We start from the raw sequence: 19,807 nt of genomic DNA on the forward strand, positions 1-19,807 counted from the left end.
TGCTTGACAAGGTGCTGCTCACTTCAAATCTACAAACACCCTGCAGGAAATTTCCAGGGCTGACACAGCTGCCGGATTCTTTCACATTTCAACGCTCCGATGATTTTTTTTTTTTCTTTAATTTGTATTTTTAGCAAAAGGCTGTGTTGCCACACATATTCCCTGCTCCACAGAAGAGGGAAGTGGAAACATCAGCTAATTAAAGCCACGGGAAGATGGAGAGGGAGCAGATGAAGCAGAGGCTCCCACTGGCAATGCTGAGCACAGCCAAGCGCTGTTCTAGAAGGGAACATGTGCTGGAGAGCAAATCAACAAAGCAGAGGCTGCTGGCAGCCCCGGGCAGCCCCAGCCCCTCCTGCTCTTCCAGGCTGGCCTGCAGCACCGAGGGATGAGGATGCAGCACATCGGGAGCTGCTGGAGAATTGTGACAATGGGGATTGAGGGCAGGATTGGTGCCAGCGCTTCAGGAGTTGTGCCGGATGGCACAGCATCAACAGAGTTTGAATGTGATATCAGTTAATGAGGTGGGGTTTGATTTTGAATTAATTAAGAATTTTAAGTGGAAGCTTTTGAGCTGTGTGGGTTTTGTCGGGTTGTGCTGAGGCTGCTCCGAGAGAGGGAGGAAATCAAAGCTGGGATTATTTTGTTCTTGCACTGCCAGCAGGGTGTGAGTGAGCACGGGGCAGGGGTGTCCTGACAGCAGCAGGACTCCAACCTGGGCAGTCAAACAGGCAGAGCTGGCTGCCTGCAGCCTGTGTGGGGCAGGAAAGTGTCACCATCCATTAGGAGAAATCTCGAGCTCCTGTGAATCAGGAGCCCAGAAAGAACCTGTTCTTTTTTTCACATTCTTCTCCCTCCAACAAATATAAATAGCTCCAACCCAAAATAAGGTGTGATTTCACAGAGATGGCATGAAGGATATGTGAGGAGTCAAATGATGCAGAGAAAACTTCCCAGTGCCCTGGAAGGACTTTGGCAGCTTCACAGCCCTGCTGAGCCTCACCCTGTTCCTAAACACGAGGGCACAAGTGACTCAGGCCTGGCCCTAAAGGAAAAGCATCCACACGGCGTCACTGATAAGATTCCTGTCAAGGTAAGGATATTTATTTGACTCTGTGGGACTTTTGGGCACTTTCCTTTGCCCAAATTGCAGGCACAGGCTGCGTGCTGACAAATCAGATATGGAAAATAGCACGTAGTTAAAGCCTCCTGTTAGCAGTACTCATTAAACCTCCCTATGGCCAAGGAGCTCTATTTATTATCTCTGTTTTGCAGAAAAGAGCCAGAGAAGGGAGGTGAGGTGCTCCCACAGCTTGCTTGCCATTAACACCACAAGTGAGGAGGCAGCTCTCAAGCTTTAATAGTTCCCCAACATTTTCTTCAAGACTTTAATTAAAAATAATAGACAAGGGCGCTGTGATCTTGGACAACCTGATTTTGTTAATTCCTCCATTGTATTCCTGTTTCAGGGAGCATTTGGTGCTCAGACAGCTGAAACAGCAGGAGTGATTTCACCCAGTTTGAATGAATTTTATTTGGAGCAAACCTGACGGCAGTTTTAGAGCTGGATGCAAAGTTTGATTTAAAATGCAAGCAGACATTTAATTGCATGGCAGCTGCAATTTTCCAAACAGCAAGCTGACAACTTTTAGTTCCTCTTCTGAAGAGTTTCCTTGGCAGGGAGAGGCTCCCAGGGCTGGCCCATGGGTGGGTTCTGCAGTGAAATCAGCCAAACACAGATGATTCAGCACTCGTGTGTGTCAGTGTGATTGCTCAGAAACTCCCCCAGCTCCAGGCAGGCAGCAGAGAACTGCTCTGTCCTCATTCAGCCCGAAGGGGAGAAGGGCAAACACAACACTGGGGGGTGCAGAGAGGTTTTGGTTGCCCAGTTCCAGAGCTGGGATGTGCTCCAGGTCTCCAGGATGGCTACAGGATCCTGTCCCCAAACTTTCCCAGTGGCCCTGCTGGGACTGTGCTCAGGGAAAGGTTTGGGATGTACCAGGGAACACGATGTTCCTTTTCTCAGTGTTCTCCCCAGAAACTGCTCCTTTGATAGGAGCTCACTCACAACTGCAGAATTAGGTTTGTCCTTTAGAAATTCCAGTTATTACTGATTTTGTCCCCAGACTCTTTAAGTCTGTTGCATCCACGGAGGTGTAATACTGGAGACTAATATTTGTGAAGTCTGCTTAATAATTTATATATTTCAATGCATAAAAGATTCTGGAGGGATGTAAAACTCTCTTTACAGCTCAGTCCTGATATTTCAGGTATTATATTTCATAGAATCCCGGAGTGGTTTGGCTTGGAAAAGACCCTGAAGCTCATCTCATCCCATTCTGATATTCAGAGTTCATCCCACCACTACAAGGATGCCATTTCTGGGATAATTCCCTGACTGTGTCATTAAGGGCAGGTAAATCCTAGTGAAAAAGTACTAAAAAACACCCTAATAATAATTTTTTAAAAAGAAAAGGAGTTGTACTTTAAATCTATCCGAACTTTACATGTTAAATAATGGAGATACTTTTTGTTTGGTAAAGTTTAGGAGAATAAAGAGAAGTTTTTCTTGCAGTCAGTACTTTCTCAGCCTGTAACAATATCAACTTTTACAACCACAAATTACAGGTATTTTTTTTTTTTTTTAACCAAAGAGATTTTATTTTGTAGGCAACAAAAGAAAACATCCAAGCAGTGATAGTGACACGTCTCCCTCCAATGGAACTGATTCTCTGTCAGCAGATTCCCAATGCAAACATGATCTAGCAAAGCTCAACACTCTGGATTAAATAAAGTTCACTTTTTCAAATACTGCAACTGAGAAATACCCAGAAAAATTAAAAATGCTTTACACACTTGGAGAAATCCATCCAGGACACGAAGCTAAAATCTAAGGGTTGCTCCCCAAAGTCAAGGCAGAAAATAAATATGGATCTTCCACTTGTGTTTCACACACCCAAAGACATGTGGTGCACCTCTCTGAGGTAGGTATTGTGTCCATGTGGCAGATGGCAAAGGGGAGGAGCAGCTCCTGGGCCCAGGCACTCCCCTGGGAGAGCTGAGAGCACACCTGGGGCTTGCCAGTCTCTTGTTCCTAGCCAGTATTTCAGCTCAAGTAGTTATAACACAGTGTATCTTCAGTTCCTTTGAACTGTCAGGTATTTCTGGAGGTTTTTAAGCATCAGCTTCTACAGGGCTGGGTTTAATGTTGGGTTCTGGGGGGTTTTTTATCTTCTTTTCCTAATGACAGGCTAAAAGCAGAGCAGGGTTTAACACTGGAAGCTAAGTGGCTTTCTATAGGGAACTCCCAACAGTGCTAATGTGTTTTAATACTGAACTAAAACCAAACCTGGTCCATAGTGCTCTGGGTGAGTCTAGGCTGTTTAATTATTCATGTCTTAATTCAGCAAAGCACTTATGTAATTATGTTCTTTCTTCAGTAAACCCCTCCTGCATTTCATGATCCAACTGGGAGCTTCTGCTGAGAACTTGGAATAGGATTTTTGCAGAAAAGGTGTTGTTGCTGCACCAGTTTGGTCAGGTGCCTGAGGGAACAGAGACCTTTCAAATTGGGTTTTAGGTTCCACGTGGAAAGTGGGTTTATTTCTTCCTCAGTCTGAAGATGCACGTTCTTGTTCCCCAGTCTAAAAGTGCAAGGAAGGTCACTCCAAACATTAACAGAAGAATGGCAGGCAAAGGCTATTTTAAAATTCAAGAAACAAGGATGTGTTGCAGGCATTTCAAAGAACAACAACAACAAAAAAAACAACATAAATCCCCTTCAGTAATATGCACCTTTACAGCACCTTTGAAAAGCCCTCAAAAGCACTTGCTGTTAAGCTTCACAACCCCACTGTGAGGTAAGATATTCCAATTAAAATAATTTCACCTTCCCTGATTCTGAACAGTCCAAGGAGTGGGGTACTTTTCCCAGCTTATTTTGTTCTGAATATTCAGCTGCACCCTTCATTATCACAATGAAAGTCTGGCTACTCCAGAGTCAGCAGTGACAAATCAAACACATTAAGGCAGAAAGCAGATGGAATTTCAAGCCTCCCTTCTGGCTCTGGCCTTCAGAGGGCAAAACTTTTTACCAGCAAAGAGTGAGAACTCAACCTTAAAGTGCTCATTTACAGTATTTGGAAACTGGAACAGCTTAATAACACCATGGCCGTGATTGGCTCTACTCAAGTAAAATATTCAACGTATTTAACAGATGCAAATTAAGTCACTTCCCTAACTACTCACTTCCCTCTTGCAGGAATTTCCAATGCTATTATGAAGAAGAATCCCAAGTATTCCAGGAAACATGCTTATGCTCTGATGCAGTGTAAACACCAGGAGGTTGAGAGTTATTTTTCAAGCAACTAAAAACTACCTACGGAGGATTAATAAGTTTTATTCAACACTTATCCATCTACTCATTAATTTAAAGGCTACCTTAAAGCTTAGAGGCCATTGCTTTCCCTAAAGTTCTCTGCACACAAACTACACAGTCTATTGCTGATGGTATAGGGCAGCTCAAAGACACTCTTTCCACTACAAAGTGTATTTTGATATTGGACTTGATATTTTCCTTACAAATCATGCACCACACGAGCAGTTTCGGTATTTCCATTACAAATCATGCACCACACGAGCAGTTTCCCCTCTGAGAGCTGCTCGTGTGTGCAGAGCTTAATTCTTAGTGTAAATGATGCTGATATGTGTGTTTCCCAAAGCCTCGGATTAATTGAATTATCCTGAAAATGTACATTCAGCACCTCAGGGGTGGATTTTACACCAGTGTTGGACAAGCCTGGCTGTGTCTGTCTGCTCAGATCACACACACACTCACACACACAGAAGGTGAAGAAATCAAGGTGTGGCTGCCACTGTCCACCACCAGCCCAAGTGCCATCCCTACTCCCAATCCCCTATTCCCAAACCTGTGCGTTGGCCACCATTAAGTTCATTCGCTTTTCAAGCTCTGTGAACGGAATTTTATGATTACAAACAGCTTATCTGGGGACTCCAGAATTGAATTCCGGAGCGGTGAGGTAGTCGATGGCACCCTCCTCGTGCTGAGCTCACACCTCCCCGAAGTTGGTGTGTCCAGTCTCCTTGGCGTGCTCCCTGGCCTCCAGCTGCCCCGTCAGTCCCTTCTGGCACACCATGCAGCGCAGGGCGAAGCGATTCACGTCCGTGAACTGCCTCTTCCTGCGAGCCTCGTCCGCCAGCTCCAGAGCTTGTGCCAGCACCACGTCATCGCTGCTGGGGAAAATGGTCTGGGGGGGAATGTCCGAGCCGGGCACTCGCCGTTCCAGGGGGTCGTAGTGGATGCCGTCGTAGATGAGCAGCACGCGCTTGCTGTAGCCGGCGTCCTCGCCGAAGCGGTCGATGCGCACGGTCTGCGTGTCCACCACGCAGATCTCGCACTGGTAGAACTTGGACAGGATGGACACCTCGATGGCTCCTCCCCAGCTCTCCTCCCTGCGGATCCAGTCACAGTATTCCCTGTTGGTTTTGCCCAGCACGGCCTCGCAGTAGGACTCGGGGTCGCTGGCCACGATCTGCGCGATGAGGTTGCGCATCTCGGGGGCGCAGCCGGGGTCGTACACGCCGCCCTCCACCACGTAGGACACGCTGGTGAACAGGCAGGAATTGTCTGCTGGCACCACCCTCCTGGCCAGCACAGGCACGGCTTCCCTGACAGGATGGGACATTGCTTTTTTGGCGACCACGGGCGAGTCAGGCTCGGGTTTGGATGTGTCCTCTTCCACTATGAGAGTGTCACCTGCCAGACGGGAGGAGGGACAGATCAGAGGGAGATAAAGGGGGGACCTCAAGCTGCTGCTGCTCCTCAAACACAACAACACGGCTGTGCTGTCATTGCTGAGGATCACAGAAGAGAATCATGGAATGGTCTGGGGTCTCAAACACCACCCAGTCCCACTCCTGCCAAGGGCAGGGACACCTTCCACGAGCCCAGGCTGCTCCAAGCCCAACCTCGGACAGCTCCGCCCGTTTCCCGCAGCTCGGGATCCTGCTGGGAAACAGCCTCAGCAACAGCCGGTGGCACCACAACGGTCCCCGCGGGACTCACCTGGCGTGGCCCGGTCCCTGTCCCCTCCAGCCCCGCGCGCTTCTCCCTCCGGACCCCCGGGACGCAGCCAAAGCACCACCGGCACTCCCAGCGAGCAGGAAGCGCCGCCGAGCCGGGTGCTGACACCTCCCCCGGGAGCAGGAACCGGCCCGACGGCCGGTTGATGAGGGGCGTGTGTGCCACGGCCTCTTTAATTAACGTAATTACGGCCGGCAGGGCAGCAGAGCCTATAAAGCGCCGCCCCCGCCCTCCACCCCGCGGGGCTCTCACCAGAGTGGATGCCGAGCTCGCCGAGTCGCCGCTCGCCGTCGCTGAGGTCGAGGCTGCGCGGCGGGAAGCCGTGCAGGACGCGCTGCGCGGGCGCGGGCACTCCGGTGAGCGCGGCGAGCGCGGCCTGCATGTCGCGGAGGCGGGAGTGCGGCGACAGCCCCGGCAGCGCGTGCGAGCCGCTCCGGGCCTTGCAGCGCAGCCGCAGCATCCTGGGGCCGCCGCCGCACCGGCCGCCGCCGCTTCCGCTTCCGGCCCGCCCCCGTTCCGCTCTCGCGAGAGTACGCCGCGTCCCGCCCCCAGCGGGTGGCCAATCACAGCGCCCGTTATTTGCATAGAGCCGGGTATTGCGCGCTTGCCGTTGGTAGAACCCGCCGGAAGTCTCATTTGCATAAAGGGCGTGACGCACCCCCCCTTTAAATTGCATTCACCGGGACACCGCCTGCCATCTCATTTGCATAACGCCAGGTGTCCCCGTGAGTTCCTGTCCCCTCCCTTCCCCCGGTGATTCCCTCCCATCTGATTTGCATATCCCGCCTTAATTTGCATAGAGGCGCGAGCTCCGCCCCCCCATTCCGTCACCGTCCGACCTCATTGGCATCTCGCCCCACCCCCTCCCCTCCCGGCCTCATTTACATACAGCGCGCGCCCCCGTGCCCTCCCGGCCTCATTTGCATACAGCGCGCGCCCCCGCGCGCGTGACGCGGGCCCGTTTTCCCGCCCCACCGCGCACCTTTTCCCGCGTGTGCGCTCCCCGGGACCCGCTTTCCGTCCTCGCTCCGCCGTGTGCGGGTTGCTCCGGTCATTTGCATGTGATTTGCATGCGGCGGGGCGCGGAGAGCGGTGCGGAGCCATGTCGGCGGCGCCGCGGGGCTGCTCCGGGGCCCCGCGGGGCAGGGCAGGCGAGAAGCAGTGCTGTGAGTAACCCCGGTCCCGGAGGGAGGATGCGCGTTCGGTGTGCTTAAAGAAATGAAATAAATAGCGGGAGGGGGATGAGGCTGCGCGCGTTTGCCCCGAACCTCGCATCCCCGTCCTGTTGCCCGTCCTGGCTGTCCCCTCCTGCCCGTACCGTGTCCCGCTCCCCCCCGACCTCCCGGGTGCTGCATCCATCCCCATCCCGTGCTTTTCCTCCCGGATCTGCCTCTCCACGGGCGCTTTCGGGGCTTTCTCGGGCTGTTTGCTGAGAGAACGTGACCGTTTTGTTAAAAGCATCTTTGGTTCGCCCTTGGCGGCTCCTGGCCGGGCGGTAAATGCTTTTAACACTAAAAGCCCCATTAGGCAGCGGTGCTGCCGCTCCGGCTCTTTCGCAAACACCTGGGAGACCACGGAGTGGTCACAGCAGCTCATGAACGGCAGGGACACAACGCGAGCCCGTCCTGGGATGCACGGAGGTGTTTTATCCACCGGCACATGGGATGACGCTGGGCTGGGTCTCACTTTATGCTCTGCAGCGCCGCTGAGCTGTTTTGGGGTGGGTTTTTTTTTTTATTATTTTTGCAGCATGGGCTTCCTACATGACCAACTCCCCGACGCTGATCGTGATGATCGGGCTGCCTGCGCGGGGCAAGACTTACATGTCCAAAAAGCTCACCCGCTACCTCAACTGGATCGGGGTGCCCACCAAAGGTGGGTGTGTGTGTGTGGGGACATCCGTGCCCCGTGCTGTGACACCTGCCAGTGAAATGCCCTCACATTCTCCTCTCCTGTGTGTGAAGTGTTTAATTTAGGGGTGTATCGGCGCAAGGCGGTGAAGTCCTACAAGTCTTACGACTTCTTCAGGCACGACAACAAAGAGGCCATGGAAATCCGCAAGTGAGTCCCTGTGGCGGCCCGTGGAGGGCTGGGGGCACTGAAGTCTTGGCAGGCTGCGTGTCTGAGGAGCAGAAAAGAACCCTGAGTGTCTGGGGAAGGGAGAAGGAACAGCACATTCTGTGCAGGGATCCTGCCAGGGATGGGCGTGGGAGTCTGGGGCTGGCACAAAGCTCAGGGGCAGGTCACAGGTGGGGGTGCCCCAGGATTTCTGGGGCTCTTAGGAGTCTGCAGGGGTGGGAGGGAAGTGTTTGAATCCCTCCCTGCTGGCTCAGAAGCTTTGCTGTGGGAATGATTTTCCATCAGCCCTGACCATCCCTGTTTCCGTCCTGCAGACGCTGTGCCCTGGTGGCTCTGGAAGATGTGAAGTCTTATCTCTTGGAGGAGTGTGGGCAAATAGCTGTAAGATCCTCTGCACTAAAAATAGTTTTACATCAGGGCAGTTCAAAGCTGCTCGGAGTGTTCAAGGACCTGATTTGGGGCTGGGGTTTAAAAGTCTTAAGATAAGTTTGCTCCTTCCTCATTTTCTGCCAGGTCTTTGATGCGACCAACACGACTCGGGAGCGTCGGGACCTGATCTTAAATTTTGCTAAGGAAAATGCTTTCAAGGTAATGCTTTAATTGTGTGTTAATTAGCAGTGGCTGCTCCGAGGGTCATTGTGGCTCCCTGGTACAGGAGCTGTCGAGTTTTGACTCTGAAATGTGCTTCCCTGCCTTCTGCCCAGGTGTTTTTCGTGGAGTCTGTGTGTGATGATCCAGAGGTGATCGCTGCCAATATCCTGGTGCGTGCTGCCCTTCCCAGGCTGGGCTGCCGTGTGCACTTGGGCTCTCGGTGCAAGGTCAAGGGCTCGGGGAGCTCGTGGGGATCTCTGCAGGCGCCTCCCTCTCACGTTTCACCTGCGGAATAAGCAGCTGGGATTTGCAGGTTTATTAAAAGCCAGAGATGCTGTTATGTGAGAATGTGGAAATCGAATGGAGCCTGGGAATGGGTGACCTTGAATCGCTGTCCTGGAGAGGGAGGGAGGGCAGAGCTTGGAGCCAGCGCTGTTTGTCAGGGCCAAGCACTTCAGTGCCTTAAGAGTCGCCCTTTGTTTCCTCTCCAGGAGCAGATTTTTCCTCCTTAAACAATGTGGATTAGTTTCAAAAGCGGGGAATAATGTTATTCATCGGGGAATAATGTTATTCATCCTTGCTTTTGTTCCCTCTGAGCTTGCTTAACTCACGCTGTCTGTTGGGCAGGAGGTGAAAGTTTCCAGCCCCGACTACCCAGAGAGGCACCGGGAGAACGTGATGGACGATTTCCTGAAGAGGATCGAGTGCTACAAGGTCACCTACCAGCCTCTGGATCCGGATGCTAATGATAAGTAAGCCAGTCCCTGAGGTTCACCTTGTCCTTGGCACTGAGCTGCTTTGCTGTCTGGGGCTTCAACACCTCTGCCCTCCCCAGGTGTGACTGTGTGCAGGTGAATCACAGCTCCCAAGTGAGATTTGAAGGGATTTTTCTCTGTGTGCTGCAGAATCACAGGATGGAAGGGATCTCAAAGCCCATCTCTAAGAGCCATGGCCAGGGACACCTTCCACTGTCCCAGGCTGCTGCAAGTCTGGCCTTGGTCACTTCCAGGGATCCAGGGGCAGCCACCCTGTGCCAGAGCCTGCCCACCCTCCCAGGGCAGGATTTTGAAGCAGTTCAGAGCCTGTCCTGCCTTTCCTAGAGAAGGAGTAGCTGGGTGACACCTTCAGGTGCTCGTGCCTCGTTTTAAAATCAGCCATGTGGGCATTCTTATTTTATGTCAACTCCAGAGATCTTTCCTTCATTAAAGTGATCAATGTGGGCCAGCGCTTCCTGGTGAACAGAGTCCAGGATTACATCCAGAGTAAAATCGTTTATTACCTGATGAACATCCACGTGCAGCCCCGCACCATCTACCTGTGCCGGCACGGGGAGAGCGAGTACAACCTGGTGGGCAGGATCGGGGGCGACTCTGGCCTGTCAGCCCGAGGGAAGCAGGTACGTGCCCAGGAGCCCCGGGGCTCTGTGTGTGTGTGTTAGTAAGTTCTCTTAACAGGTTAGTTAGATAAAGGATGACCATTACCCCAAAAGCAGAAACAACAGCAAAGTGAAGGGAGCAGAGCAGGAGGATGGGACTTTGTGACCTGCAGCTGTAATTGGACAATTAACCCCAATGTACAAATGAACCAAACTTAACGTGTGAAAACCTGGGACCCATTGTCTATTTTGGGTGTAGCCCCTGGGGGGCTTTATCTGCCTGAAATGCACCTGAAGACCCTTCAATAAATAGAAATAAACTGCTTTTTATTCCCTTCATTTTATCAGGCCTCTGTTTTTAGGGAGCCCAGAAAGGCATCACCCCCCCTAACCTCCCTGGAGCTTTTGTCCCCAGTTCTCCCAGGCACTGAAGAAGTTCATTGAGGAGCAGGAGATCGTGGACCTGAAGGTGTGGACGAGCCAGCTGAAGAGAACAATCCAGACAGCAGAGTCCCTGGGGGTGCTGTACGAGCAGTGGAAGATCCTCAACGAGATCGATGCTGTGAGTGACAGGCTGCTGAAAAACCTCAGCTTTTCTAGCTGGAAAATAATGTTTAAAGCCAAATTAATCACCATAAACCCAGCTGTTTTCTGTTGATTTATTTTGTATCATGGACCTCAGCCATCCAGGATGAGGTTTGGGGTGGTTTGGTACAAGGCTGAGAGTGTTCAGAGCTGCCAGGTCCAGCTGGTGTGGAGGAGGAAAATAACACTGAACATCCCAGACATCTGTCACACCCTCCTGGCTGGGCAAAGGTTGCTGCTCCCACTCTGATTCTCTCAGGAAATTGCAGGGTGGTTGCTGGGGAAGCGAGGGCTCATTTTTCATCCCTGGTGTTTGCCATCCTTTTTGGTTTTGAGATAAAACCAAAGCCCAGCCTCTTCAAACCACCCTGGAACCCACACTGAGGGCAAGGCTGGGTCAGATGCAACACCTAAAATTTCCATGCCATAAAGGGATCCCTGATCTCAGCCTGTGCTTTTCCTTCCCTCCCTGTTGTGTCTGATGAAGTGAGGTTTGTGGTGACCAATTTTCCCTTCCCTCAGGGGGTCTGTGAAGAAATGACCTATGCAGAAATTGAAGCCAAGTATCCGGAGGAGTTTGCCATGAGGGATCGGGAGAAATATCTTTATCGTTATCCTGGAGGGGAGGTGAGGACCCTTAAAGAAACAACAACAATACCCAGAGCAGTGAAACACTGCTGTGTGGATTGCAGATAAAACTGAATCCATTTTAAGTTATTCTGCCCATATTTGCATGCAAACTGAAAACATTGGGATCCTCGATTCTCTTTTGGGGGAAGTGTTTTTGCAGGTGATGCTTTTCAATCCATTAATTTGGCCACTTGCTGGATGCTGCCCTCAGAGGGGATTCTGCATCCCAAGGCCTGAATTGTCCCTGAGAAACCATCTGGGAAACAAAATTATCATGGGTGTGGCCTGGGCTCATTTCTGGGTTTACTTCACTGTTTGAATGAATCATTTACTATTTTATTTGGTTTCTTTCCTGACTGCACTCATTGAGTACCAGTAATCCGAGCCCTCCCACGGTCTGAGAGTCCTGACCCTGAATTTCACTTTCTGCTCTTGGCTTTTTTTGGTTTTTTTTTGGTATTTTTTAAACTATTTTTACCACATCACCCTTAACCCCCCCCCTCCATTTTGCTGCTTTAACTGATATTTCCCTGAACGTGACGTTGTTAATTACCACCTCTGCTTTAACCCTGTGTTTACACAACCCCTTGACCAATTCCTGTTTGGTTTCCCAGTCCTACCAGGACTTGGTGCAGCGCCTGGAGCCAGTAATTATGGAGCTGGAAAGGCAAGGCAACGTCCTGGTCATCTCCCACCAGGCAGTTATGAGGTGTCTCCTGGCTTATTTTCTTGACAAGAGTGCAGGTACAAAAATAAAGGGATGATGCTGGGGCTGGCTCCTGTCCCTGCTTCCCCTCACAGGGTTTTGGGAGGGTGGTTTATAATGACTGGGTGGAGTTTTTGTTTGTTTTTTTTTTTTTTTTTTTTTAAACGAGGGAAGAGGTGTTTAAAAAAGGAGGAAAAGTTTCAGCAGTGCAAGGAGCTCCCTGGGGATGTTTTTCTGCCCAGATGTTGTTTCTGGAGCTGTTTTCAGCAGCAGTGCTTACAGAATGTGTAGGGGACTGGTTTTTAATGTAAAGAAAAAGTTTTCTGATGAATTAAAGAGCCTCAGTGGCCTGGAAGGGTTGGCAGGAGTGCTCCATCCCAGGGAAATGCTGATTTCTTGCACAGCACACACACCTGGAAGGTTCCAACCTGCTGCAAGTTCCAGTGAGTGGCACTAGAGCTTCATAAAACTTTTAATGACGTTAATAAACTTCTAACAAACTTCATAAACTTTTAAATACAGCTCTGAATGAATCTGCTGTGGCCCATGGCAGCTGTTGCTGAGGGGCTTTCCCACCATGTGCCACTGCAGAGGTTTCCTCTGGCTGGTCCTGTGCATTGGAAATGGAATTATGGAATTGTTTGGGTGGGAAAAGCCCTTTGTGAGAGCTGAGTCCAGCCCTTAACCCAGCCCTGCCAAGTGCTGGAGTCCCTGAGCCACACTGGGCTCCTCTCTCCTTTCCAGCTCCTGTATTTTGTTTTTTCTGTGTCTCACTGCTGTCCCGAGTCCATGTCTGGGTGCCATCCTGGCTCCTCTTCCCAGGACAATTTCCATTCAGTCCTCGAATGGTTTGGGTTGAAGGGACCCTTGAAAGGGTTTGGGGCAAGCCCTGTGTGATGGGCAGGGACATCCCTGCTGCTGTGGGGCTGGGGAGGGGCCAGGGGGGCTGTGCCATCCCAGGTGACCCCATAACACCTTTCTGTGCCCTAGATGAGCTGCCCTACCTGCGCTGCCCCCTCCACACCATTCTCAAGCTCACACCTGTTGCCTATGGTAAACAACTGCTTTATTTTCATTTCGAATTTTCATTCCTGTGCTGGATGTTATGGGCAGGTCTGTGTCCACGTGTGGCAGCACCTGGCCATGCTCTGGAAGCTTCTGGTAATACACAAACAGGTTATTTCCTGGTTAACATAGAAAAAAATTAACACAGAAAAGGGTTCTGGAGGATTGGGGGTGTTGGGAGCAGATGTGGAGGTGCAGGGTCTTCTCCCCGGCCTCTCTTGTGAACAATTGGATTTTCCCTGTGGGTGAGGGAGGCTGTGCCTCCCAACTTGGGGTGCAGTCAGTTAAAATTGGCTTTTCTGTGCAGCCCAAATCACACAGGGCTGTGCTTTCACACTTCCCACCACCAAGTGAAGTAAAATTCTGTTGGTGGCGTGAACTGTGTTATTTTTTTATAAATAAGAGATTTATTCCTCTTCACTTTCCCTGCTGTTTTTTTAAATAAATAACTCATATAAACTTTTCTTTCTCTTGGGTGAAGGCTGCAAAGTGGAGACAATCACCCTGAATGTGGAAGCAGTGAACACCCACCGGGACAAACCCTCCCTGAACTCGGTGAGTTTTGCTGCTCCCCTCTGGCTCCACCTTCTCCAAAATAAATCACAAACCCTCTTAAACACTTGCTGGAACTGCCTGGGGGCTTTCAGTGACCAGAAGGATTTTCCTCAGAAATAACCCCCAAAAGCAGAAATAATTGTAGGGTGCATTAGTGCTTCCCAGGCCAGGGGGGATATTTTTCAGAGCTGTTGTAAGGAGCAAAATTTAAGGCACAGATTTTAAACTCCAGGTCCCATTCTCAGATTTCAATGCAGTGTTTGTTGCTGATGCTTATGGATAATTTCAGAAAGACTTGGCAAAAAGGTTAAGGTGGATTTTTCTCCTTGTCTTGATGAATTTTCTCTTTCTGAAATCCTCTCTCTACCATTATTTAAATTACTGTTGATCATCCACCTTGTAACCACATCCTAAATCTGGGGGAGTTGCTGATCTTTATTTCCTTGATTTTGCAAACCCTGTTTTCCAAAGGGACTGTCAGGGAAACCTCAGTGATTGCTTCTAATTAATTCCCCCATTTAGGGAGCACAAACCAGCTCTGCTCTGCTGGCTCACAGGAAGTCTGAATGCATCTGATTTTAGGTGGTTTTGGTACATTTTGGCTTTTTGATGTATTTTATGAAGAGCTCTTGGGCTGGGGTCTGGTTATTCTTTTGTTCCAAGGGACTGGGCAAACTGGGAACCTGCAGCTGAGGCTGGAGGGTTTGTGGAGCTGCCAGATGCCAAACTGAGGATATTGGGCATGACTGGTGTGGGTCCTCGTGGTTTCCAGCATGTCCCTGCTCGCAGCAAGGGCTGGGATTTGGTGATGTTTAAAGGTTCTTCCAACCCAGACCACTCTGGGATTTATCACTTTTCCAACTTCTCTTGTGATCCCTGCATGGAAATCACTTGGAGGCTGTTTCTGTTCTTTGCTTTGCTTGGGTAACACAGCTGCTATGGGGCACAAGAAACAGGAGGAAGGGAGAATTTTCTATTGGCTTTTTTCTTTTTCCCCCTAAATTGATTGTGCGGAGAGGGGGAAAAAAAAAATAAAAAAATTAAAAACCCCAAACCCAAACAGAGCCACCTAAGCAAAACAAAAAGTCCCAAAGGGAAGTAAAACTGCTGAAGAATCACTTTCCAGTCGTGTCCAAGATGGATTCAGTTGTTTCCCAAGCTGGGGAAGCACAGCCCAGTGCGGGGTCCCGGGGACATTCCGGGTTGGGGGGGGGGGGGGGGGTGCTGCAGGTGTGTGATGTGCCTTTAAACTCTGGTTCCCCCTTTTCATTCCTGGTGATTCCCCGTGTCTGTGCTGGGATCAGCTCGACCTGCCCAGCAGGCAGAGCCCTGTGAGGATGAGGAGGAACAGCTTTACCCCTCGGGCCAGCGCCGACACCGTAGAGCGCCCACGGCACCACAGCCTGGGCAGCAAACCCCTGCAGCTGCTGGGGCCTCTGCCAGCCCTGGCAGCTCGAGAAGGGGCTGAGCAGCCACAGCTGGAAGTCTCTGTCCAGGTGTGGTACCTTCCTTCTGCTCCCCCTCCCACCATCACCCCTGCTCCTCTCTGAAATCCACGCCAGCACCTTGAGCGGGGTCTGTGTTCCTGCATGGAAATCGTCCGGCCTGGATTGGATTAAAGAAAAAAAAAATAGGGGAAAAAACCTCTCAAAACCAACCCCAAAATATAAAAATCCTCCCCATCCAGCTGGAGTTCTGGTGCCAGTGTTTCAGAATCAGGCTCCATTCAGGCAGGTTTCCATCAGTGCCACAGGTTTTTGGCAGGAGGATCTTGAGCAGAGTCTCTGTTCCAGCCTGGATTGGATTAAGGAAACCAACCAGGAAAACCCCTCAAAACCAACCCCAAAACATAAAAATTCCCCTCATCCAGCTGGAATTCTGGTGCCAGTGTTTCAGAATCAGGCTCAACTCAGGCAGGTTTCCATCAGTGCCACGGGTTTTTGGCAGGGGGGTTAATTGTGGGTAGGGTTTTGCTTCTGAGCTAAAACCCGATTGCAAAAGTTCCAAATACCCTCCTTGTCCCTGTTTTTTACTGCAGCCAAGTGATGGCGCTGCCTTCTCTCACCTCCTGCTGTGACACAAACCTGCCCTGGGTTAAAACGAAATTTTGGGGCTGCTTCACTCCTCCCCTCATTTGCTTTGCTGCTTTTCCTGTTTCATTCTCCTTTTAGATGCACCATGAGCCCTGCTGTGCTTCTCTGTTTCCTTTGCAGCCTCCAGAGGGAAATGCTTGCCTCTGAGTGCCACTGCAAGCAGCTTGGGTGTGCTCTCTTTGGGGTTAGTAAGTCGGATTTCTCTTGATTCGTGTTGCATGGAAACCACTCTGGGCACAGGCAAAAACCCCGTGGAGCAGAAGGAATCTTGTGCTGGATAAAACCTGAGATTTTGGGGGACCTCAGTGGGGGCTGAGCCTGCTGATCCAGGGGCTCCAGCTGGGCTTACTGGTGCTTGTGCTTGTGCTGGCTGCTGCAGGTTGTGTTTGAAGCCCAGCTTGCTCCATGCCTGGGTCAGGACAGGCTGTGGTGATGTTTTTGCTCTCAGGGATTTTGCAGGAGTCACTGGATCATGGATATATCATTGACTTCCACTGTCTGAGTTTGTTCCTGGTGTCTGGTGGGCCCTGAGTGAGGCAGAGGAAGGAGTTTTATCAAAGCTTTAAGTGTTTATTGTGGTTAATGTGCAAGGTGGTCAGTGTGGTGGTTCTGGAAGTGTGATTTTTTTTTTTTTTTTTTTTTTTTTTTTTCCCCCATGGAGAAGGTAAATAAAAGTGAGCAGCCCTGAGTAACCAACCTGCCTCGTTACTCCTGAGCTGCTCCACCACTCTCAGCTTGTGTGGGAAAAGCCTCCAGGAGGGTTGGCAGGAGGCTGAAGGGGGATGTAAAGAGCCAAGCAGGTCTTGGAGTGTGGATGGAAGGGATGAAGTCAATCCTCAGGTGGTTCCTGCCGTGGGCAGCAGTTCCATGGAGCTGGATTCAGCTCTCTGTGTGCTGAGCTGTCTCCTGCTTTCCCCTCTCCTGTTTTCCATGCTCTGACCTCTGCTGTTGCTCTTTTCCCTGCAGAGAATGGCCACTTTAGCAGTGTAGGGGGGTCCTGCTTCCCCCTTGGATCCAGCTGGGAATTCCAGGGCCAGGAGGAGCCAGGACTGGAGCATCCCTGGAGCACCGTGAGCCACGAGCCACCCTGGCCAGTACTTGCCTCAAACTGTGATTTTTAGAGCCTGTCTGTGTCTCTTCTTTCCAAATGCTGGAATGTCTGTCCACGGGGCTGGGGAAGATTTCATTGTGGAGGTTTTTCCAAGCTGCTTTTAGCACTTGTAAGCCAACGCATCCCCGGGTGTTGAATTCATGTCCCACGTCTTTCCTCCTGGCCAGGTGCCAAAATTAACCACAGTGGGAGGACAAAATAATCATGGTTTTCCTCACTGAGGCAGCTTTTCTTTGGAGGAGGCATTTCCAGGCCAAATCCCCGAGCTTTTATTTCTCCATTACCATTCCCAAGTTATTCCCACGTTATTTCCAAGTTCAAACTTGATTTTTTTTTTTTTTTTTTTCATATTGTTCAGCCATCCAGGGAGCTCCAGGTAGGGGTTTGATTTTTTTTTTTCCCCTCCATGAGTGTGAATCCCCCAATCTGAGCCAGTTCCTTTGCCCTGGGAAGTTTTGCTTGGCTGTGGCACCCAGCTCAGCACATCAATCCCTTGGGCTGCCTCCTGTGAGGGGCAGATGGGAATAAACCCTGCTGCCCCTCTCTGGGAGCAGCACAGCTCCCAGGCCTTCAAATCCCACCTCAATCCCTATTTTAGCTTCTCATCCCAACCTAAACTTCATCCTCTCACTCGTTTTTTTTTCCTGCATTTTGGGCATGTTTTATCCATTTACCCCAGAAAATGGGAGCATGGCTGGGACCAGCAAGGGCTCCTGGGCAGGGTTTGCAGGAAGCACAATGTTTTATCAGTTTTCTTTATAATACACCAAATTTTAGGCCCACAATCAGCTTTTAACTTGCCTATGAATATGCTGTGACTGTTCCCAATGCTGCCTTTCATAGTTTTAAGCTGTTGTAGATTTTAGAGCACAGGAGGTGCAGCTTTGTGTGGCCGTGTCTTTAAATCCTTAAATCCCCACCAAACCCCGAATTTTCAGTTCTCTCCCACAAGCCTTGGCTTGTGTTTTGCCAAACTCCATTTCACCCCACTGCAGCTGTTCTTGCAATAAGGGCAGGACCCTCAGGTTGGGTGAAGAAAGGAACATTTGGGTACAGAGCAGGAGGCTGTTCTGGACCTGCTGTTCCCAGGTGACTCCAGGGTTTTTTTTCTGAGCAGTTCTGGACCCCAGAAGTTGCTTATTTTAAATGTGTAAATAAATGTTGGATATACCCACAGCAGGGAAACTGTGCCCTGGCTGTGGAGGAGCTCAGCAACCCCAGAGCTTGAGGCTCACCTGGGCATTTTGAGCTCAAACTTGGTTGTTTTAAACACTCCCAGAGCTGTAATTTGATAAAACTGAGGTAGAGAGGACCAAGGCACTAATTTGGATCCCTCAGGATTTCTGAGAAGCAGAAAAACGCGTTGATCTAAAGAAATTGTGCCACAGAGGGGTGAACAATTCGGTGATGAGAAATTGAGTTTTTATTAGTTTTTCTCCTCAGGGTTTTCCTCCCAGGCGTGGTCTTGGGTTTTAAATGTTTTTGTGTTTAGAAATAAACCAGAAAAAAAAAAAGATGAACAATTGAAGGAAGAGATTTAGAGCCCGTCCATGGCACACTCACTGTCACACTCCAAAGTGCTCTGAATGCACAAACCCGTCCTTGTCAGGCTGCCTGCTCTGACCAAACCCCTCCTGCTCTGTGGAAAAAGGAGTGGAAAATGTACTGTAGGAGATGTTTACGCACAAAAATGCTGGGATAACTTTCTGAAGAGTGCATTATATTCATATCACTGAGCAGTAAATGATTGTAAGGAGACAAAAAAAAAAAAAATCTATATTTTTACCTGCTGGGATTTGTGAATGTCGCTGTTGATGTGTTGGTGGTTGTGACTTTTTTTTTTTTTTTTTTAATCACTGCTGGAAATCAAGTGTTTTGCAGTTTGGATCGGTGGGTTGGGGTCCCTTTTGTGGCTGTGGGGTGGAATTTCATCCTTCTCTGCAGCATTTGTGCCTCGCTGCTTCAATTAAAGCTTTTTTTCCTCCTGCCTTTTTGCCTTGAGAAGGTTTAAAGCAAACGCGTGTGGAGCAGAGATTTGGGAGCAGATCATTGCCCTGAGGGTCCTGCTGAGCTGTCAGTGGGATCAGTGTTGTGGCTGGGCAGGTGGAGGTGTGCAGGGGGATTTTGGAGGGGGATTTTGGAGGTTTGGAGGTGGATTTGGAGCCTGGCACCTTCCTGAGCGTTTCCCCAGGAGTGGGAGGTTTCTGTGCCCCCCTGGTTTTCTGTGCCTGTGTTTCAGGCAGGTGCTGCTGGCTGCTGTCACCTTCAGTGGCACCTGCCTGTCCCTGTGTGTCACTGCAGACATCAAGGAGCACTTGGGCTAAAACTGCTCCATCTCTGGGGAAAAAGTGAAAAATGGAGGGGGAAAGAGTTAAACCCGGCCTGGCTGGTCTGTGTACAATCACTGTGACCTCAGGGCTGTCACCTCTGCCTGGGTGGGTGACAGGGGAGAGCCTGGCCTGGCTGCCAAGGGGCCAGGGAGCAGCTCAGGGAGGAGAGGCACCAGCCTGGCCAGGGCCACCTGAGGATCCTGAGGGTGTCCCCAAGCCTCACCCCTGTCCCTCTGAGGGGCTCTGGGTGAGCAGTGCCACCCCTGCTGTCCCCCCTGTCCCCCTGCTCCTGGGCTCTGTTTGCAGCTGCAGCTCTGCCTGGGGTGTTTGGTGAGAGGGATTTTACCCAGCTGCTTGTGAACTTCCCTGCTCTGCTGCCTTCTAAGTGTTTTGGGGTTTTTTTTTTTTTTTTTAGGTTTAAAATGCTGCAGTGTCTGTCAGCTCGTGCTGTGTGTTGTGTGCTCTGTGCACTTGAGCATAAATATCTGTCAGTGTTTATTTACAATAAAGAGACTTAAAAAAACCCCCACAGATCATTTCCTCTGTTCTTTTCCATTGTTTGCTCTGGCTCTCTGCTGTGTGCT

General features: G+C 50.4%; 2 protein-coding genes and 1 long non-coding RNA gene across 7 annotated transcripts; 2 read left to right on the top strand and 1 right to left on the bottom strand.

The window, feature by feature from the left end:
- Positions 1 to 84: 84 nt before the first annotated feature.
- LOC148220951 (uncharacterized) lies at positions 85 to 2,382 on the top strand. Its single transcript, XR_015808769.1, has 3 exons — positions 85 to 524; positions 905 to 1,093; positions 2,271 to 2,382. It is a non-coding gene; the product is annotated as an uncharacterized LOC148220951 (long non-coding RNA).
- Positions 2,383 to 2,631: 249 nt separating this feature from the next.
- On the bottom strand, positions 2,632 to 6,612 carry YOD1 (YOD1 deubiquitinase). Its single transcript, XM_014872648.2, has 2 exons — positions 6,356 to 6,612; positions 2,632 to 5,776 (listed from the first exon to the last, which is right to left on the bottom strand). The coding sequence occupies exons 1-2, from the start codon at positions 6,561 to 6,563 to the stop codon at positions 5,070 to 5,072; spliced, it is 915 nt and encodes a 304-aa protein (XP_014728134.1). The 5' UTR covers positions 6,564 to 6,612; the 3' UTR covers positions 2,632 to 5,069.
- A 163-nt stretch (positions 6,613 to 6,775) lies between these two features.
- PFKFB2 (6-phosphofructo-2-kinase/fructose-2,6-biphosphatase 2) lies at positions 6,776 to 19,754 on the top strand. Of its 5 annotated transcripts, none has more exons than XM_088180521.1 (16): positions 6,776 to 6,828; positions 7,853 to 7,978; positions 8,068 to 8,164; positions 8,497 to 8,563; positions 8,696 to 8,770; positions 8,887 to 8,943; positions 9,401 to 9,525; positions 9,962 to 10,169; positions 10,564 to 10,710; positions 11,256 to 11,360; positions 11,978 to 12,107; positions 13,060 to 13,122; positions 13,616 to 13,689; positions 14,994 to 15,185; positions 15,903 to 15,966; positions 16,749 to 19,754. In XM_088180521.1, exons 2-15 carry the CDS (start codon positions 7,867 to 7,869, stop codon positions 15,927 to 15,929), a joined length of 1,479 nt encoding a protein of 492 aa, XP_088036647.1. In that variant the 5' UTR covers positions 6,776 to 6,828; positions 7,853 to 7,866; the 3' UTR covers positions 15,930 to 15,966; positions 16,749 to 19,754. The 5 variants fall into 5 exon arrangements, with proteins under 5 accessions (XP_088036647.1, XP_088036646.1, XP_088036648.1 ...); XM_088180520.1 differs by lacking the exon at positions 6,776 to 6,828 and adding an exon at positions 7,113 to 7,269; XM_088180522.1 differs by lacking the exons at positions 6,776 to 6,828; positions 14,994 to 15,185 and adding an exon at positions 7,114 to 7,269 and having other exon boundaries at positions 15,861 to 15,966.
- Positions 19,755 to 19,807: the final 53 nt, after the last annotated feature.

The sequence above is a fragment of the Sturnus vulgaris genome, chromosome 29 (assembly GCF_052056855.1).
Source record: "Sturnus vulgaris isolate bStuVul1 chromosome 29, bStuVul1.hap1, whole genome shotgun sequence".
NCBI classification, from domain to species: domain Eukaryota; kingdom Metazoa; phylum Chordata; class Aves; order Passeriformes; family Sturnidae; genus Sturnus; species Sturnus vulgaris.